Below are 14,779 nucleotides of genomic sequence, written 5' to 3'. Positions count from 1 at the left end.
CTCCTTACTGCTGCCTCTCGCTTGCCTCTTTCGCCAGCAACCTCCAAATTTGTTTTCCGGTTCAGCAAGTTGTTCCGAGCCTCTTGCGTTGCTTCCGGTCGAGGCCCCTTACCCCGCTCCGCCCCTCCACACCCACGCCTTACAAGAAGCCCCCCTTCCTTCGCCTTCACACCTTTACAGCACTCCTGTTCGACTTCTCCGACGAGGGCCACGTGAAAGCGTCCCGTGACCCATGTGCCTCTCCCGCCCTTAGTGCTTGTCTTCTTCCTGCTTTGCCTCTCTGTCTGTGTGTGTGTGTGTGTCCGCTTCAGTGGGCCGATCCGTTTCACTTTTTGCCGGTGACGTTTGTGTGCTGACGTGTCTGGTGGCCTCTCAGACGACGACGTCAGCCATACGCACACACCAGATCAAGTCTTCGCATCAGCTAGTGTGTTTCCCTCCCCGCACTCGTGTGCGCCTTACGGTCGCTGACCCACTGCAGTGCTGTCGCCGACCTCTCATCCTACTCACCCCGCTCCCTCTCTACCTCGCTTGCCCTTTCCTGCTACAGGTTCAACATGTCCGATGAGACAGGCTACATGTACCCGGCCCGTAAGGCCCACGCGATCGACCTCGGCTCGTCCCTCAACCCCGAGGGGGATCAGAGGCACACGTGGGAGAGCGTTGCCTCAGTCGCGGACGTAATGTCGCCTACCGTGAAGGAGATCAAGCACAGCGTTCCGCAGGTGACGCACTTCGGCACCGGTCTTAGCATGCAGGGCTCCTTCGGCGACCGTAACCTGCAAGACGCCGATAGCGATGGTGACAAGGCTGAGGGCGTGAATGAGTTTGACCTGGCCGCCTACTCGAAGGAGGACCTCACACAGACACTGCATAAGCGCATCATGAGCCGAATGTTCTCTGCCTTCGACGTCACGCAGGTGGGCTACCTGGACATCAGCAAGCTCAAGGAACTTTGCATCTACGTTGGTCGGAACATGTCGCAAGAGGCAGCGGAAAAGATGTTCGATGAGCTCAAGGGCATCGACGGGCACATTACGTTCGATGTTTTTTGGAATTGGTGGACGACCTACCCGGACACAAAAATGACCAAAGACACCTTCTCTCTCGTGTCCGCCGACTTCTCTGTGCCGTATCATCAGCAGCAGCTCAAGATCAAGGAAGAGGGCGAGATCTTCACCCCAAGCTACCGCGTGAAGTATTACTTTAAGGATATGGAAACCGGTCTTCGCCGTCGGGTGAGTCCGTGGCACGATATTCCGCTCTACGTGCGCGACCCGGTGCGGACAAAGCCCGAGTACATCCGCGCGAATCGCTTTAACTTCATCTGCGAGATTCCAAAGTGGACACGCGCGAAGTTTGAGATCGCCACAGGCGAGCCGTTCAACCCCATAAAGCAGGACATTAAAAATGGCGTGCCGCGGTTCTACAAGCACGGGGACATGATGTGGAACTACGGCGCCTTCCCACAGACGTGGGAGAGCACAGAGGTCATCTTCGAGGACGGCGTGAGTGGCGACAACGACCCGATCGACGGTGTCGAGATCGGCATGCGCCAGATGCGCGTCGGTGAAATTCATCCTGTCCGGATCCTCGGCATCCTCGGCATGATTGACGACGGGCAGATGGACTGGAAGGTGATCTGCATGTCTGTCAATGACCCAGTCGCGCGCTTCATCAGAGACATCGACGACATCCCGAAGTTCTTGCCCGGCTGCCTCGATGCACTGCGCGAGTGGTTCCGGGTATACAAAATTTGCCAGGGCGGCGTTGAGAACAAGTTCGCCTTCAGCGGTGAGTACAAGGATAAGACCTACGCTATGAAGGTTGTGGATGAGTCGCACTACATGTGGGAAAACCTGCGCAAGATTAAGAGGAAGGAAGAGGTGTGAAGCAAAAGGCACCCTGCTCGAGGCGCGGACCGCTGAGGAGCGTAAGTGGGGCTGCGCTCGTTCAGGGAGTGTCGGGCTTCAAACAAAACTTCCGTTTTCGCTGGGTGAGTGGTTTGGGGGTGTTGTCGTGGCGTTGACGGATCTGAAGAGGAGAGCGCAGCGCCTTTTTCTCTGGCCGGTGCGGCGGCGTGAGTCGCTTCTCTCACTCCGTTCATACCGTTCAACACCGCCTCTCTCTCCAAGAACCCTCACATTTATAGCGCATGGATGTGTTTGCGGCTGTGGAGCACCTGGAGAGAGAGAGAGCCGAGGCTCCGTGTTGGAAGACAAGGACAAGATGCGATCATCATTCACCGTCTGTGCCTCCCCCTCTCATTCGCGCGCTCTTTTCTCTCCCTCCTGCCTGCGCAGCTGCGATCGTTGGGTCTTATCTTTCTTACCCAGTGGACGTTGGCCTGTCCTGACGATGGGGAGCACATTTCAGCGTGGTACCTCAGGGCCCAGTACCCCCTCTGTGTGGGAAGCCAAGCAGCCCCTACCCCTGCGAATGCCAAGACGCTTCCAGTGTTGACAGGTCAAGTGCCCACGACCTAGGGAGGCCAGAGAAACGGGTCGCTACTGATGCCGGCGGTCAGGTGCTGGATGGCGCTGCGTCGGTGCGGCCTGCGACAGTGAAGACGGTTGTACTATCAATATGATGGGCAGACTGTCAGCGGGGCTCGACGTGGCGACCGGGACAGCGGGCGCGGCTGTGCGGCGGCCTGCGAAAGCGGTGGGCAGAGTATTGCGGCAGGGGCCGGGTGGGGGTGGGGGTGGTGTTTGGCTCGAGCTCTACGGCGGAATGGACACGCTGAGGAGCGAATTTGTCGCTTAAATGCATTGTCGCATGGGTCTGCTGTCTCTTGCTGGTGCACGAGGGCCTCCAGCCACGTTGCTTATCATATTTCCTGTCTCGTGCGTCGACGTTGCCGTAATTTTGCGCTGCCTTTATCATTGTGGACCGACTTGATTGTGGAGGCTCGAAGGCATCCTCAGTATTGCTCACTCCCTACAAGTCTCGTCGCCAGCAGCGTGTTTGGGCACCTCTGCCTCTCTCGTTTGCGCACTTTCTTTGTTTCTCTGCCTCCCTTTCCCACCACACATTGAACATCAGTAAACCCACGTGAGCACCGAGGCAAAGTAATGAGATGTGAGTAGGGGTTCCTGAAGACGTTGTGGCGCACGCAGCTTCTGCAGGAACCTTTGCGTCTCTCTCCGTGCTTTGTGTTGAGTCACCGACGCCTGTGCGGGTGTAAATCACGACGCATGAGTGTGCGTTGCAGAAGAGAATGACGGACATGAGTGGACTCAACAGCATCGCGGTGTTAGCAGTGCCGTGGCACTCTACTGGCCACCGCCGCCAACTCCCCCATTCCACTTCGCTTCACTCGTCATGTATCCTCCTCGTCGCATCTCTTGTGTACTACACCCTTCTGTTTGTGGGGAGGGGGGGGGGGTGCAGCGTCGCTTTCGATTACACTTTTCCTCCTCCCTCCACCACTCGTGCCTGGACTTACACCGCATCCATCTCAGCGGCCCCACGAACTGAAGGATACGACTCACTCGCGTAGAGGTGCAAAGAAAAAAGGGGAAAAAACAACTGCCGGAAGAGGTGACGCATCTGCGCAACGTAGCGGTGTTATGCCACACTCAGCTTCGAGTTCTTCGGAGTCGCAGGCTCTGCCGGCAATCGACCACCTCGCAGACGAGAAGCAGCGCCAGAGCCTCCTGCAGTACATTGACCAGCGCATCCAAGAGCTTGAGGAGGAGCGGTGCGAACTCCGTCAGCAGTTGAGCGATCTCAAAGCCGAACGGAGCATCATCGAGGCCAAGGCTAACGAGACGTGAGTCGTCCGAGATAAGAACAGTGGCGCTTGACCAAAGGATGGGGTTGTAGAGAATCCTGCGCGGCGTGCCTGATGTGTCTGCCACCGTCCATGTTTGTTGGGACCAGTTGGAAGGAGCTGGGACGGTACTCTGGGACGGGAATGCGCGACAGCTGCTGCTGTTGATGCTCCTGCTGCCAGCCCCTTTTGTCTTTCTTTTCGGCCTCCTCACGCCACCATCTTGCATGAGCGGGTGCAAGATGGTGGCGTGAGGAGATGGCAGCCCACGATTGAGCTTCATCACTTTCAACTTGTTGATACTCTCCATTAGGGTGTCGTATGGGGGTCGCCTCTAATGTCGCTGTCCTCGACGCAGACCCCACTGCGTTTCCTGGCGCAGTAGCCGCTGCTGTCCGTGACGACACGCATGCTCGTGCTCAGGCACACGCACAGTTTGGGCATCGAAAGTATCCCAGCGCTTGTGTGATCTCTCTTCTGTTTTTCGCTCCCCCGTCTCTCTTCTCCTTCTCCCGCCTCCGCGGGTCCTCATCCCCTTCGCTCTCCCTCTCCCTTCCGGGGTGGGCCACATGAGGCAGCACAAAGTGGAACGCACCACCGCCAACACCAACACAAGAGCGATGCGCCTCTCCGCTGTTCTCTGCGGGCCCAAAGCCCTTTCGGCACCGGCCGTCGCACAATCACTTCAGTCGCTGCCGGGTTGGCGGGTGAACGGCAACAACGCGAATGCCATCGAATGTGACTACGTCTTTGCCAACTTTGTGGAGGCGATGCGCTACATGAACACCGTAGCGCCAGTTTGTGAACAGATGCAGCACCACCCGTGCTGGTCGAACGTGTACAACCGCCTGCACGTGCAGCTGACGACGCATGACGCCGGCAACAAAGTGACACAGAAAGACGTTGATCTGGCAAAGGCAATGAATGAGGCGTACAGGGGCATGCGCAACCAGTGAGCCATGGAGCACCAGAGCGAAATAGAAGAAGGGGTCGTATCACCGTAGCTGAAGCTATGCCAAGCGTCCGTCATGAACTCCCTCGCTCTCTTTCTCTCTCTCTCTCTTTCCGCCTCCTCGTAGGCTCTGTCGGACCGAAGGGGGTGACTGCCTGGGGCGGCAGTGGGCACGCACGCGCTTTGTCACGAAGAGACGCACACTGAGCGGCGGATGCGCGCAGCAGCGCTACAGTCGTCTCAGAGGCCTCTGTGGCACACAAACACGCACGCGCGCCGAAACGATTGCCCGTGGGGTTTTCTGTCGGCACTACTCTCCTCCCCCTCCTCCCCTCTTCGCACTCTTCGCACTCTTTCCCTCCCTTCATTATTCCCCCTTCGCTCCTCTGCATTGGCTCCCTATTGTGTATAACCCACACACGCACATGCGTCTACGCGGATGACTTAGCGGCACTGTAAGCGGTGCTTGCATGAGCACGTCGGAGTTCTACGCGCTTCATTGCGTGTACGGCGGTCTGCGTGAAGTGTTACCTGCCTCTTTGGCGACTGAACAAAGTATCACCAGTCGATGCGGTGCAGTAGAGAGTGCAGCAGCGGGCGCGCCACCCTTGATTGCCGCGAGCGACGCCGTTGGCACAGTGGACCCCCCAAGCACAGCCGTGCCGATGATAACATACGACGCAGATGCTCTGCCGGCCAATAGTGAAGCACATGTGGTTCACCGCCGCATGCCAGACGACAGCGCTTTCTTAGTGACGCCAGACGCCGAGCTGTGTGCGCGGCACCACGCCTCACTGGCACAGGTGTGGGCCTGGCGAACGCAGCTCAGCCAACGTCAGAGCCCCCTTTCTCCCAGAGTGTCCACCAGCGGCACACTGTCAGCATGCGGCCGTTGTGCACTTGAAGAGGCAGCAGATACAACGCTGGAGGGAGGCACGTTTCACTTACTGCACGGACTCTGCAACGGCTGCCAGTCTTTCCTTCCCCTCACTCTGGCAGGCAGTGGCCGACACGCGCATGGCCGTGTACCCGCTGCGGCGGTTTCATCCAGGCACCTCTCCATCCCCACTGGCCTTCGCTCACTGGACGTGGCGCTGCTGGGCGGGCTGCGGCGCGGATGGGTGACTGAGCTGACGGGGCTCCCTGGCACCGGCAAAACGACGCTGGCGGCGGCGTGGTGCCGCTGCTGCCTCCGCCACACTAGATTGTGTGGAGTGGCGCACGACTGTGTGTGGCTGCAGTCCGGCAGCGCCGTCGAACCTTCCGTTCTGAGCATAGCGCATGAAGAGACAAACGCAACTGAGCTGCCGTCTTTGGCCGCTGCCGTGCACATCACGTCTCTCTCTAACCTCGAGGACCTCCAGCAGTTGCTATACCGCTGGCAAGGCACAAGCGCATCTACGTCTCCGCTCTCCACCGTTGGGCTGATCGTGTTGGATAGCATCACCGAACTTGTGCAACGCAGCTTCTGCTACCGAGACGACGACGCGCTGGAGCGGTATGAAGCACTGGCTACGATACTGCGATCGCTGAAGCGACTTGCAGAGGAGCAGCACGTGGCTATCCTCGTCATCACAAAGCAGCGGTGCCCTCCCTCGCCCACGTTCAGACGACCCGGCATCTCGCACACCAGCTGTGGTGCGTACGAGGAGGACGGCAACGCAGGCGAGGAAGACAGCGAGGCGTGGGGCAGCGAGTATGGCAGACGTGCTAGTGGAGGCGCGGGTGTTGTCGGTCCTCACGTTTGCCGTAGCAACTCCAGTGCCGAAGATGTAGGACAGCTTGGCCGACTGTTCTTCCACAATGTGAATGTGCGGCTTCAGCTGCGAACCGGTGTGCCGTGTACCGGCTGCAGACCCTCGTCACGAACACCCTTTAACGCTGGCGACCTCGAGGACAGCGGGGATGCAATGCGGCTCAGGTGGCAGCTGGAGGTTCTGAAGTCTCCGCTGTGTGCACCGTTCGCCGTAGCTCTTCGACTGAGGGCTCCGTCATCCTTGTCGTGCATAGATGGCCTTCCCTCTGTGCCAGGGCCTCCTCTCTGCGTAGAGGAGATTGAAGACGAAGATGAGAGTGGTGGGGCCGTGGTGCCGCTGGCACCGAACACGCAATTTGAAGAGGACTTGGCTCTGGTGTCTTTGGACCCGTGGGACTACACGGAAGTGCCATTCTTCCTGTGCCTGTGACGGGGGTGTGCAAGGGCATGTGAGAGGGCCTCTAGGCCCTTGGCATCGCCGTCACCCGAGCCGTGTCGCTGGGCACGATATTCTCACTCCTCCACCCATGTCGTTGCTGAAGATGATTCTGTGCACTCTAGTGCATCTGCTCCCGTCATTCGTAGTATTCTCTCGTTGTCCCTGTCTCCATCATGGCGCCACGAGGTTCCTTGAAGGGAATACACAGGTACGGATAGGTAACTACGCACCACAGCGGTTTGCTGGCCGCGCATGTCAAACTTCCCCTGCCGCGCGTTGCGCATTCTTTCCGATGTGCCAGTGAATGCGGTTCACGTCAACCTTGACCATTGCACCCTTTGCTATCACGGTCTCTTCCATGCCACTGCACGAATGCGAATGGCTCAGTATGCGATGTCTTCCCCTTTACTTCTCCGCTTCATTTTTCCTCCGACGCCAACCCACCGCTTACTACCGCCTGTCTCCCTCTCTTACCGCTACCTCCCCTCCCCTCTCGGTGCGCCACAGGAGAAAAGTTTAGAGAGTCACCGCTCGTGTCGCCCTCAAGTCTGCCTGTTTGTCCTCACCGTCCGTGAAAGAGCATAAGCGGTGTGACTGTGGCCGTGAACGCGCCATTCGTGTCGTCGTTGGGCGTTGCTTATTGGGCCTTCGTTGAACAACCATCACCACACATCCCTCACCCCCTCCCCTCTGTCACAGAGAATCGTCTGAACAACCAGAGGCGCATGCACACGCACCCATCTCCCTTCTCCCCTCCTCTTACAGCAGCATTGCCTGACAGTACTCACGCAATTCATCGAACTGCCAGCGCCCCCCCTACTCGCCTACACGCTGTGTATCGCTTCTGCAACTGGACGTACCCTGAGCAGCACTTGGCCCCTCCCCTCAGAGAGAAAAAACGCATCAAAATGAGCTACGATCGCGCCATCACTGTCTTCTCCCCGGATGGGCATCTCTTTCAGGTCGAGTACGCTCAGGAAGCCGTGAAGAAGGGCTTGGCGGCTGTCGGTGTGCTTGGCCGAGACTGCGTTGTCATGGCGGTGGAGAAGAAGTCCGCGGTCAAGCTGCAGGACAGCCGCACCATTCGAAAGATCTACAAAGTGGATGCGCACATCTACCTCGCTTTTGCCGGCCTTTCCGCCGACGCGCGCGTGCTCATCAACAAGGCTCAGCTCGAGTGCCAGCGCTTCTCACTCAACTACGAGGACACCATGGACGTGGACATGCTTGTGCGCTACGTGGCTGGGGTGCAGCAGAAGTCGACGCAGAGCGGCGGAAGCCGCCCGTTCGGCGTGGCCACGGTGATTGGCGGGTTCAACGAGGACGGAACGCCGCACCTGTGGAAGACAGACCCCTCTGGCATGAGCTCTGCGTGGCGTGCTGTCGCCATCGGCCGTCATGACCAGACGGTGATTGAGTACATGGAAAAGAACTACAAGGACGGCATGTTGCGCGATGAGTGTGTCCACTTTGCGATCAAGTCGTTGCTGGAGGTGGTGGAGAGCGGCTCGCGCAACATTGAGCTGCTCGTGTTGCAGCACAGGGACGAGCGCTACCTGACCGAGGAGGAGCTACAGAGGTTCGTCGTGGAGGTGGAGAAGGAGCGAGAGGAGGAGGCGGCGAAGAAGAAGCGCCAGGCTGAGCAGGAGTAGCAGCTCCTTCCCACTCGCGCTCTCTCCTGTGGCGGCAGCTTTCGTGTGCTGTGTGAACACGTCGCATTTATTATCTTGGTTTTCTTCCGCCCACCTCGGTGTACGCGCCGGCTGGGCATATCATGGCACCCCTCTGTCCCCACCTCACCCTGCGCATCCGTGTTGACGCCATTCTTTTCCTCTTCCGGCGCTGTCGCACACGTGCGCACGGGGCTGCGCGATGCGCGGACAGCTAAAAAGCCGGGGCAGCGAAATAAGTGCCCCCTTCCCCTCCCCCCCCCCCCGGAAGTGTCGGGGCGAGCGAACGAGGAGAGAGCGAGGGAGGGAGGGTATTGGGGGTGACGATGTACTTTGAGCCTTCGTACGTCATTCATCAGTGTGCGTTTATTTGTGTGTCAGTGCGTCTGTGAGCAGAGAAAGCAAAAGTGAAATCAAACGTCGTTTGGGGCGGCTACATCCGCTCAATCGAGTGCTGGCGGCCCTTCTTGATTGTGAGCTGCCTTCGAGCGCACTTCTTCGCCAGAGTTTGTCTCCACGGTTGGGCAAAATGAAAGAGGAGTATTGATGACGCCTTTATTTCGAGCGAGGTGAGCTCATGCGCTGCCGGCACTAGTAGGCACCTACAATGCGATGCTTACCTTCTCTGTTTTGGTTCGTCGACTGCGTTCACCAGTCTCCCCTTTCCCGTCTCCGCCTGTAGCGCACTTCTCTCTCTCTTCATACATCATCGACCCATTTTCTTGCGTCTCTCGCAGCACATGTCATCCCCGTCCGTCGCGGCCCTCTGCTCCCTGGCCTTCTCGCTCCAGCTCTTTCCCCATCCCCAACCCCAACCCATCGGTGTCCGTGCAGCAGGCGTGGATTTCGCTTTCGCAGCAGCCGCACAGCTCGAAAGGAGCCAAAGAGAAGGAGAGCAAAAACTGCGCTGTTGTGGCCCCCTCTCTCCCTCCGCCTCCTCCCTTTTTCTGTTGAGAGGGCCCCGCCCTGAGCACTCGTCTCAGTTGTCTATGCCGCTGTGTGTGAGTAAACCGCGCGTCTGCTGTTTCCGAGGGAAGAGAACAGAAAGAGCGCTCTCGCTCACTCGCGCTACCGCTGGCACTGATCAGCTGCTGCCCCCTGGTGCTGCTGCAGCGCAACAGTGGCTTCCTCGAGCAGGTGTTGCGGGGCGACCACGGCAGAGTTGGTGCTCAAGAAGGAGTCGCTCACCTGCACGGACGCGCCAACCCACTCCCATTTTTTTTTACGGCTGCACCGTGCGCCCACGGCGGAGCGGTCGATGCTCGGGAACGGCCGCACGCTGGAGAAGTTACACTCCACCATGAGCATCAGCGAGGCAGAAAGTGGCAACAGCGGAAGCGGGGCCTTGAGAGTTCAGGCCGGCGCGAGTGACGAGTCAGGCAAGTTTGACAAGGCCATGAAGACGTACCAGAGGTCCATGGCCATTAGGCGGCGCCTGGCAAACATGTCGGCCAGCACCACGTGCTTTCCCGACAACAGAGGCGACGGCAGTAGCGGCAGCGGCGGTGCACTCAATGAAGTGAACACCGCCGCACAGACCTCATCGAGCTCACTACGCGGTCCCCAGCTCCGTTCATCGGTCCTAATCACACGCGTGGCGCCTGCGCCATCCACCGCATCTGTTGCCTCTTCGCAGCGTCCACGAGTGCTGCCGGAGATAGCCGCCAGTGTTGTGAAGGCGTCCAAGACGACGGCGATAACTTCGTCGCCGACGACCACACTTGGCGCCGGGTCCGCCATCGAGACTTGCTCGTCAATGACAGCGTCGATTCCGCACGCGCACGTGCTGCCGCCGGTACTCAGCACAGCCACACGCCCATCCAACCCACCTTTCACCCAGGAGAAAACGGCGCCATCGTCCTCGTCGCCCCTGTGCGTGACTGTTCAGCTGCGAAGGAGCGCGAAGCACGGCAATTCTGACCGAGACAATGCAAATGACTCCAGTAACGGCGAGGAGGACGCGGTGGTGCAGAAGAACACTCTCGACAGCAGCGCACCTATCGACCCCCCTCGTCTCCTCCCCCTCGCCTCAGGATGGGGGCTCATTGCGTATGACCCGAAGGTCGTCGCCGAGCGACAGCGCACCGCTGCGTGGCACAACAGCCGGAGCTTTGACGGCGGTACTCACGACCACGCTGACCAGCTCTCGGCCTCGACAACAGACTCGCGGCAGCCGTCGCAGACACCGTCTTTTCACCAGATGATGGGCGGCACCTACGATGTGCCGACGCTGGGCACGATTTTCCGCGGTCCCTGCAACGGTGTCGATAGGCGGCAGCAGGGTCACCAATCCCTGCTAGCACCACCTTCGTCAGCTCGTGCACCCATACCAGCAGCGACGCTGGCACGGCTACACTCGAAGAAGTCAATCACCGCAGCAGCCGTGGAACCCATGTCGTCGCCATCAGCGTCAACGAGCCTGCAGCTCTCGCCCTCACTCATTTTAAAGTCGTCTGTATCATCCCCTGCAGCCGCAGTGATACAGCAGGTACCTCCGGTACCGGCGTCATCGTTGGCAGCAGCACGAGCCCAAGCAACACAGATAGGCGACAACGACCTCTCATACCTAGCGTCGCGCTTTCCTGCGCAGGTGGCAGCCGAGGAAGACCAACGCACCTCGCGCACGGCCGCTAAGGCCCGCCCAGAGGCGAACGAACGCAGTACAGGCAAAGGCCGTGGTGGTGTACACGCGGGTGAACCTCTTGCAATGGTCAGGATGCCAGCGTCAGATTTGAACCTCAAGCCGAGCGAAGCGAACGTCACACCAACGGTGACGTCGCCGCTGGGCAAGAACTTGGCAAGAACGACAACGGCGCAATTTTACTCCACTGCTTCACTGACGAAGACGTTCGACGGTGCGGAGTACCTCAATGACTACATCCTACTGAGCGACATTGGAAGTGGTGCCACAGGGCGCGTCGTTCTGGCCTTCAGCCTCAGCATGAACAAGACTGTGGCTATTAAGATCATTCTGAAACCGAAAGAGAATAACCGGTTGCAGCGTCGCGCGTCGGCCTCGACGCTCGGGTCCGGGCAGCGCAGCGAAAAAGGAGGCGGTAGTGGTAGAAGAACCGTGGGCGCACTGGCTACAACGGCACCTAAAGACATGCAGAACTGTATGCTGTCCTTCTCTTCGACTGAGAGACAGAGCGAGCGCACCAAGACGTCGCCGACCCCACTAACGACGGTTGCGGGCAAGACGCGTAATGTGCAGCGCGAGATCGAGGTTATGAAGGACCTCAACCACCCCAACATCGTTCGCCTTTACGAGGTCATCAATGACCCTAAGGCAAACTCCCTCTTCCTGATCCTACAGTATGTGGATAGAGGCGCTGTCGCGCAGCTGGACTCAACCGGACACATTCGAGCCTCGCTGCACCCGTGGACGCTTCTGCCGATCGCCACACAAGTCAGTGACAGCCTCGTGTACCTGCATGAGCAACATATTGTCCACCGCGATATCAAGCCTGAGAACATCCTCGTTAGCCGCGACGGGCACGCCTTTCTCGCCGACTTCGGCGTGGCAGAACTGATGAATGGGGAGACAGGCCAACCAACCGCCGCCACGCTCGCCTATCAGGGCACACCGCTGTTCATGGCTCCTGAAATTTACGCTGGGGTCGATGACGAAGAGGAGGATGAAGACGCCCAGCAAACGCCCGGTGGGTGCACACAACGGAGGAGCAGCGATGATTCTGGCCAGAGCAGCAGCATGAAGGCGAGCCTCTCTCGCGAGGAGGAGCGAGGCCTGCGTGTGATTGACCCATTTGCCCTCGATGTCTGGTCGCTAGGGGTTACCTTCTACACACTGCTCATCGGCCATGTGCCCTTCACCTCCATGCTCCAGATCCGACAGACGGTTCAGCAAGGGGTAAACATACCGACCTCTCTCCCAGGGGAGTGGCGCACCGTGCTGCGACGCACCATGGAGCCCCGTCAAGAGTCGCGGATCTCCTCGGCTGAGCTGCGCCACATGCTGCACGCGATGCTAGCCGAGCAGGAGGCCGCAGAGGTGACGGCTGGTGAACGCAGCCGGAAGGAGTCGCGTAGCACAACGCTGAGCGGGCCTCGCAACGCTTCCCACCAGTCTAACACTGCGAGTCCATCCACGCGTAGAGTAAGTTGCGCTGCTGACACGGGAGAGGAGAGTGTAAACCTTAGCAGCAGCAGCAGCGGCAGTGGCAATGAAAGCATTATTAGTGGTAGTGGCCACCGCTTGGTTTCATCCTCGCACTTCACCAGCGATGACGACGGTGACAGCAGCGACGATACAACTGATACAAGCAGGCACGACCATCGCAACCTCGACCTCAGCATCAACTCCTCCGTCCTCGACGTACTGCGGCCGACGAACCCGAAAAAGAGGTGAGGGTGCGAGGAGAGCGAAGAGAAGACACCTGCGGGTCTGGCAGAGTGCGTGCAACAGCCGGCAATGCCGATCTTCCTTGAGTAACTGCATGAAGTGTAGCAGGAAGGAGACTAGCTTAGTCGAGGGAGCGAGAAGGGGCAAGAGGGCCGACCCAGGCTACGGCGATCACGTGACGTGTCTCTCCTCTCTGTGCCCTTCATCGTGGGGCAAGGGTTGGCTGGCCTTCTCTCCACCTGCTTGCGTGCGTCCCTGTCAGTTCCGATGGGCGTATATCTGTTCGCCGCCCCCCCCCCCCCATCCCCCTCACCTACTCCCCCTCTCCCCCGGGCATACGCCCCCCATGCGCCAAACTCATTATTCTTCCCTCTCGTTTTGTTTTGTGGGCCTATTCGACCTCCGACTGCGCACAGGTGTCTGTGGGTGTGTATGGGGGGGAGGAGGGGTCCGTGCACACGCGCTCTCTCCCGGCTTCATATCAGCTTTATTTTCTCTTCTTGTTTGCCTGTTCATTGTTTGCCTGCATGTTTGCTCTTTCGGTAATGGTTGACGTGACGGTGATGCTGATGGAGTGCCTGATGATGGGCGCGTCTGCACGCAGGCTTCTCCCCGCCCCACCCATCCTCCATTCACCACTACCAGCACAGTTTCTTTCCCCTCCCTTCGCCCATGAAGCCCTTCTTTTCCCTCCTCTCCCGCCGCATGTACTAAAGCGCACGTGCCGACAAACTCACCCATACACGCGTGCACCTGGTCTCTCTCTTTCTCTCTCGGCCTTATCATCGCTTGCAAGTATGTGCCGGTGCCGGTGTGGAGGTAGGTAGGGTGGACGGAGAGTGGGTACCGGTGTCTGCGCCTTACCGCATGTATGTGCCCCCCCCCTCTCCCTTCCTTGTGGGGTGTAGTGCGTATTCGCTTAATACGTTGCCGCTTTTCGCTCGTCTTTGGCTCCTGTAGTGTGCGGCATGATCGGCGGCGATGGCGGCTGCTTCGGCTTATTTCCTTCATTGTCATGCGCTGGGCACTCCTTCGGCCCTGCTTTGCTCGGTGTGTGGTGGCGGTGGTGGTGGTTGAGAAACACACACTCACACGCACCTTCTGCTTGGCCTGCGCATTGCCCTCTGTGCAGAGGTACCCTATGTGTCTGCGTGATCTGACTCCTCACCCCCCCCTCTCCCTCCTTTTTCCTCTGCAGGACACCCACGGACCTGCCCTCTCCCTCCCCCCTCTCTCTTCGCACCTCTGTGCGTTACGCCACCACCACACCTCCCTTGTGGTCCCCCACTCCCATCACGCTCATTGGCCATGCGTGTTGCCTTTACCGCCTGCGGTGGCTGGGCAGAGCTATGCTGCTGAGCGACTGCCAAGATGGTGTAGAGTTGCCGATACCTGCGCACCCCTCTGCAGGTGCTGGCCTGCGTGCGTACAAACGCTGCGTGTTGTGTACAATGACTGTGGGTCCTGCCAAGACATGCGTCATCCCTGGAAGGATGCGACGCACACCAACCATCGGTGTCAACGCCCAAAAAACAACATAACTGGCGCTTCCGCTTCAAACACCAAACTGCTCCTTACCCCTTCTCGTTAACAGAGACTTACTCGCAAGAGTGTACTGTGGGTTGCAGCACCAGTGTACGTATGCGTGTGTGCTTCGAAATCGAGGTAACCCTCTCTCTCCCACCGAAAGTTTCTCTCATCTCGTTGCTCCCTCCCTCCCTCACTCACTCCTCCACAGCCGCTCAGCACTTCGGTAGCGGAGGTAGCTCTCGCAATAGAGCCATCACAGCATACCTGAGTGTCTGCTTTAGCTGTACACGCGTT

At 58.9% G+C, this 14,779-nt stretch overlaps 5 protein-coding genes across 5 annotated transcripts; all 5 read left to right on the top strand.

Annotated features, from left to right (window-relative positions):
* Nucleotides 1-557: 557 nt before the first annotated feature.
* On the top strand, nucleotides 558-1,892 carry LBRM_19_0110 (acidocalcisomal pyrophosphatase; the record flags this gene model as incomplete). The annotated part of the gene is made up of 1 exon (XM_001564057.2): nucleotides 558-1,892. One exon carries the CDS (start codon nucleotides 558-560, stop codon nucleotides 1,890-1,892), a length of 1,335 nt encoding a protein of 444 aa, XP_001564107.1.
* A 2,452-nt stretch (nucleotides 1,893-4,344) lies between these two features.
* LBRM_19_0100 (pterin-4-alpha-carbinolamine dehyddrogenase) lies at nucleotides 4,345-4,731 on the top strand (the record flags this gene model as incomplete). The annotated part of the gene is made up of 1 exon (XM_001564056.1): nucleotides 4,345-4,731. The coding sequence occupies one exon, from the start codon at nucleotides 4,345-4,347 to the stop codon at nucleotides 4,729-4,731; it is 387 nt and encodes a 128-aa protein (XP_001564106.1).
* A 466-nt stretch (nucleotides 4,732-5,197) lies between these two features.
* Nucleotides 5,198-6,913, top strand: LBRM_19_0090 (conserved hypothetical protein; the record flags this gene model as incomplete). Its single annotated transcript, XM_001564055.1, has 1 exon — nucleotides 5,198-6,913. The coding sequence occupies one exon, from the start codon at nucleotides 5,198-5,200 to the stop codon at nucleotides 6,911-6,913; it is 1,716 nt and encodes a 571-aa protein (XP_001564105.1).
* Nucleotides 6,914-7,647: 734 nt separating this feature from the next.
* LBRM_19_0080 (putative proteasome alpha 7 subunit) lies at nucleotides 7,648-8,574 on the top strand (the record flags this gene model as incomplete). Its single annotated transcript, XM_001564054.1, has 1 exon — nucleotides 7,648-8,574. The coding sequence occupies one exon, from the start codon at nucleotides 7,648-7,650 to the stop codon at nucleotides 8,572-8,574; it is 927 nt and encodes a 308-aa protein (XP_001564104.1).
* Nucleotides 8,575-9,850: 1,276 nt separating this feature from the next.
* LBRM_19_0070 (protein kinase) lies at nucleotides 9,851-12,961 on the top strand (the record flags this gene model as incomplete). Its single annotated transcript, XM_001564053.1, has 1 exon — nucleotides 9,851-12,961. The coding sequence occupies one exon, from the start codon at nucleotides 9,851-9,853 to the stop codon at nucleotides 12,959-12,961; it is 3,111 nt and encodes a 1,036-aa protein (XP_001564103.1).
* Between the last annotated feature and the right edge of the window lie 1,818 nt (nucleotides 12,962-14,779).

This window comes from Leishmania braziliensis, chromosome 19, assembly GCF_000002845.2.
Source record: "Leishmania braziliensis MHOM/BR/75/M2904 complete genome, chromosome 19".
NCBI lineage: Eukaryota > Euglenozoa > Kinetoplastea > Trypanosomatida > Trypanosomatidae > Leishmania > Leishmania braziliensis.
This window is presented reverse-complemented; position numbering and strand designations above follow the sequence as displayed.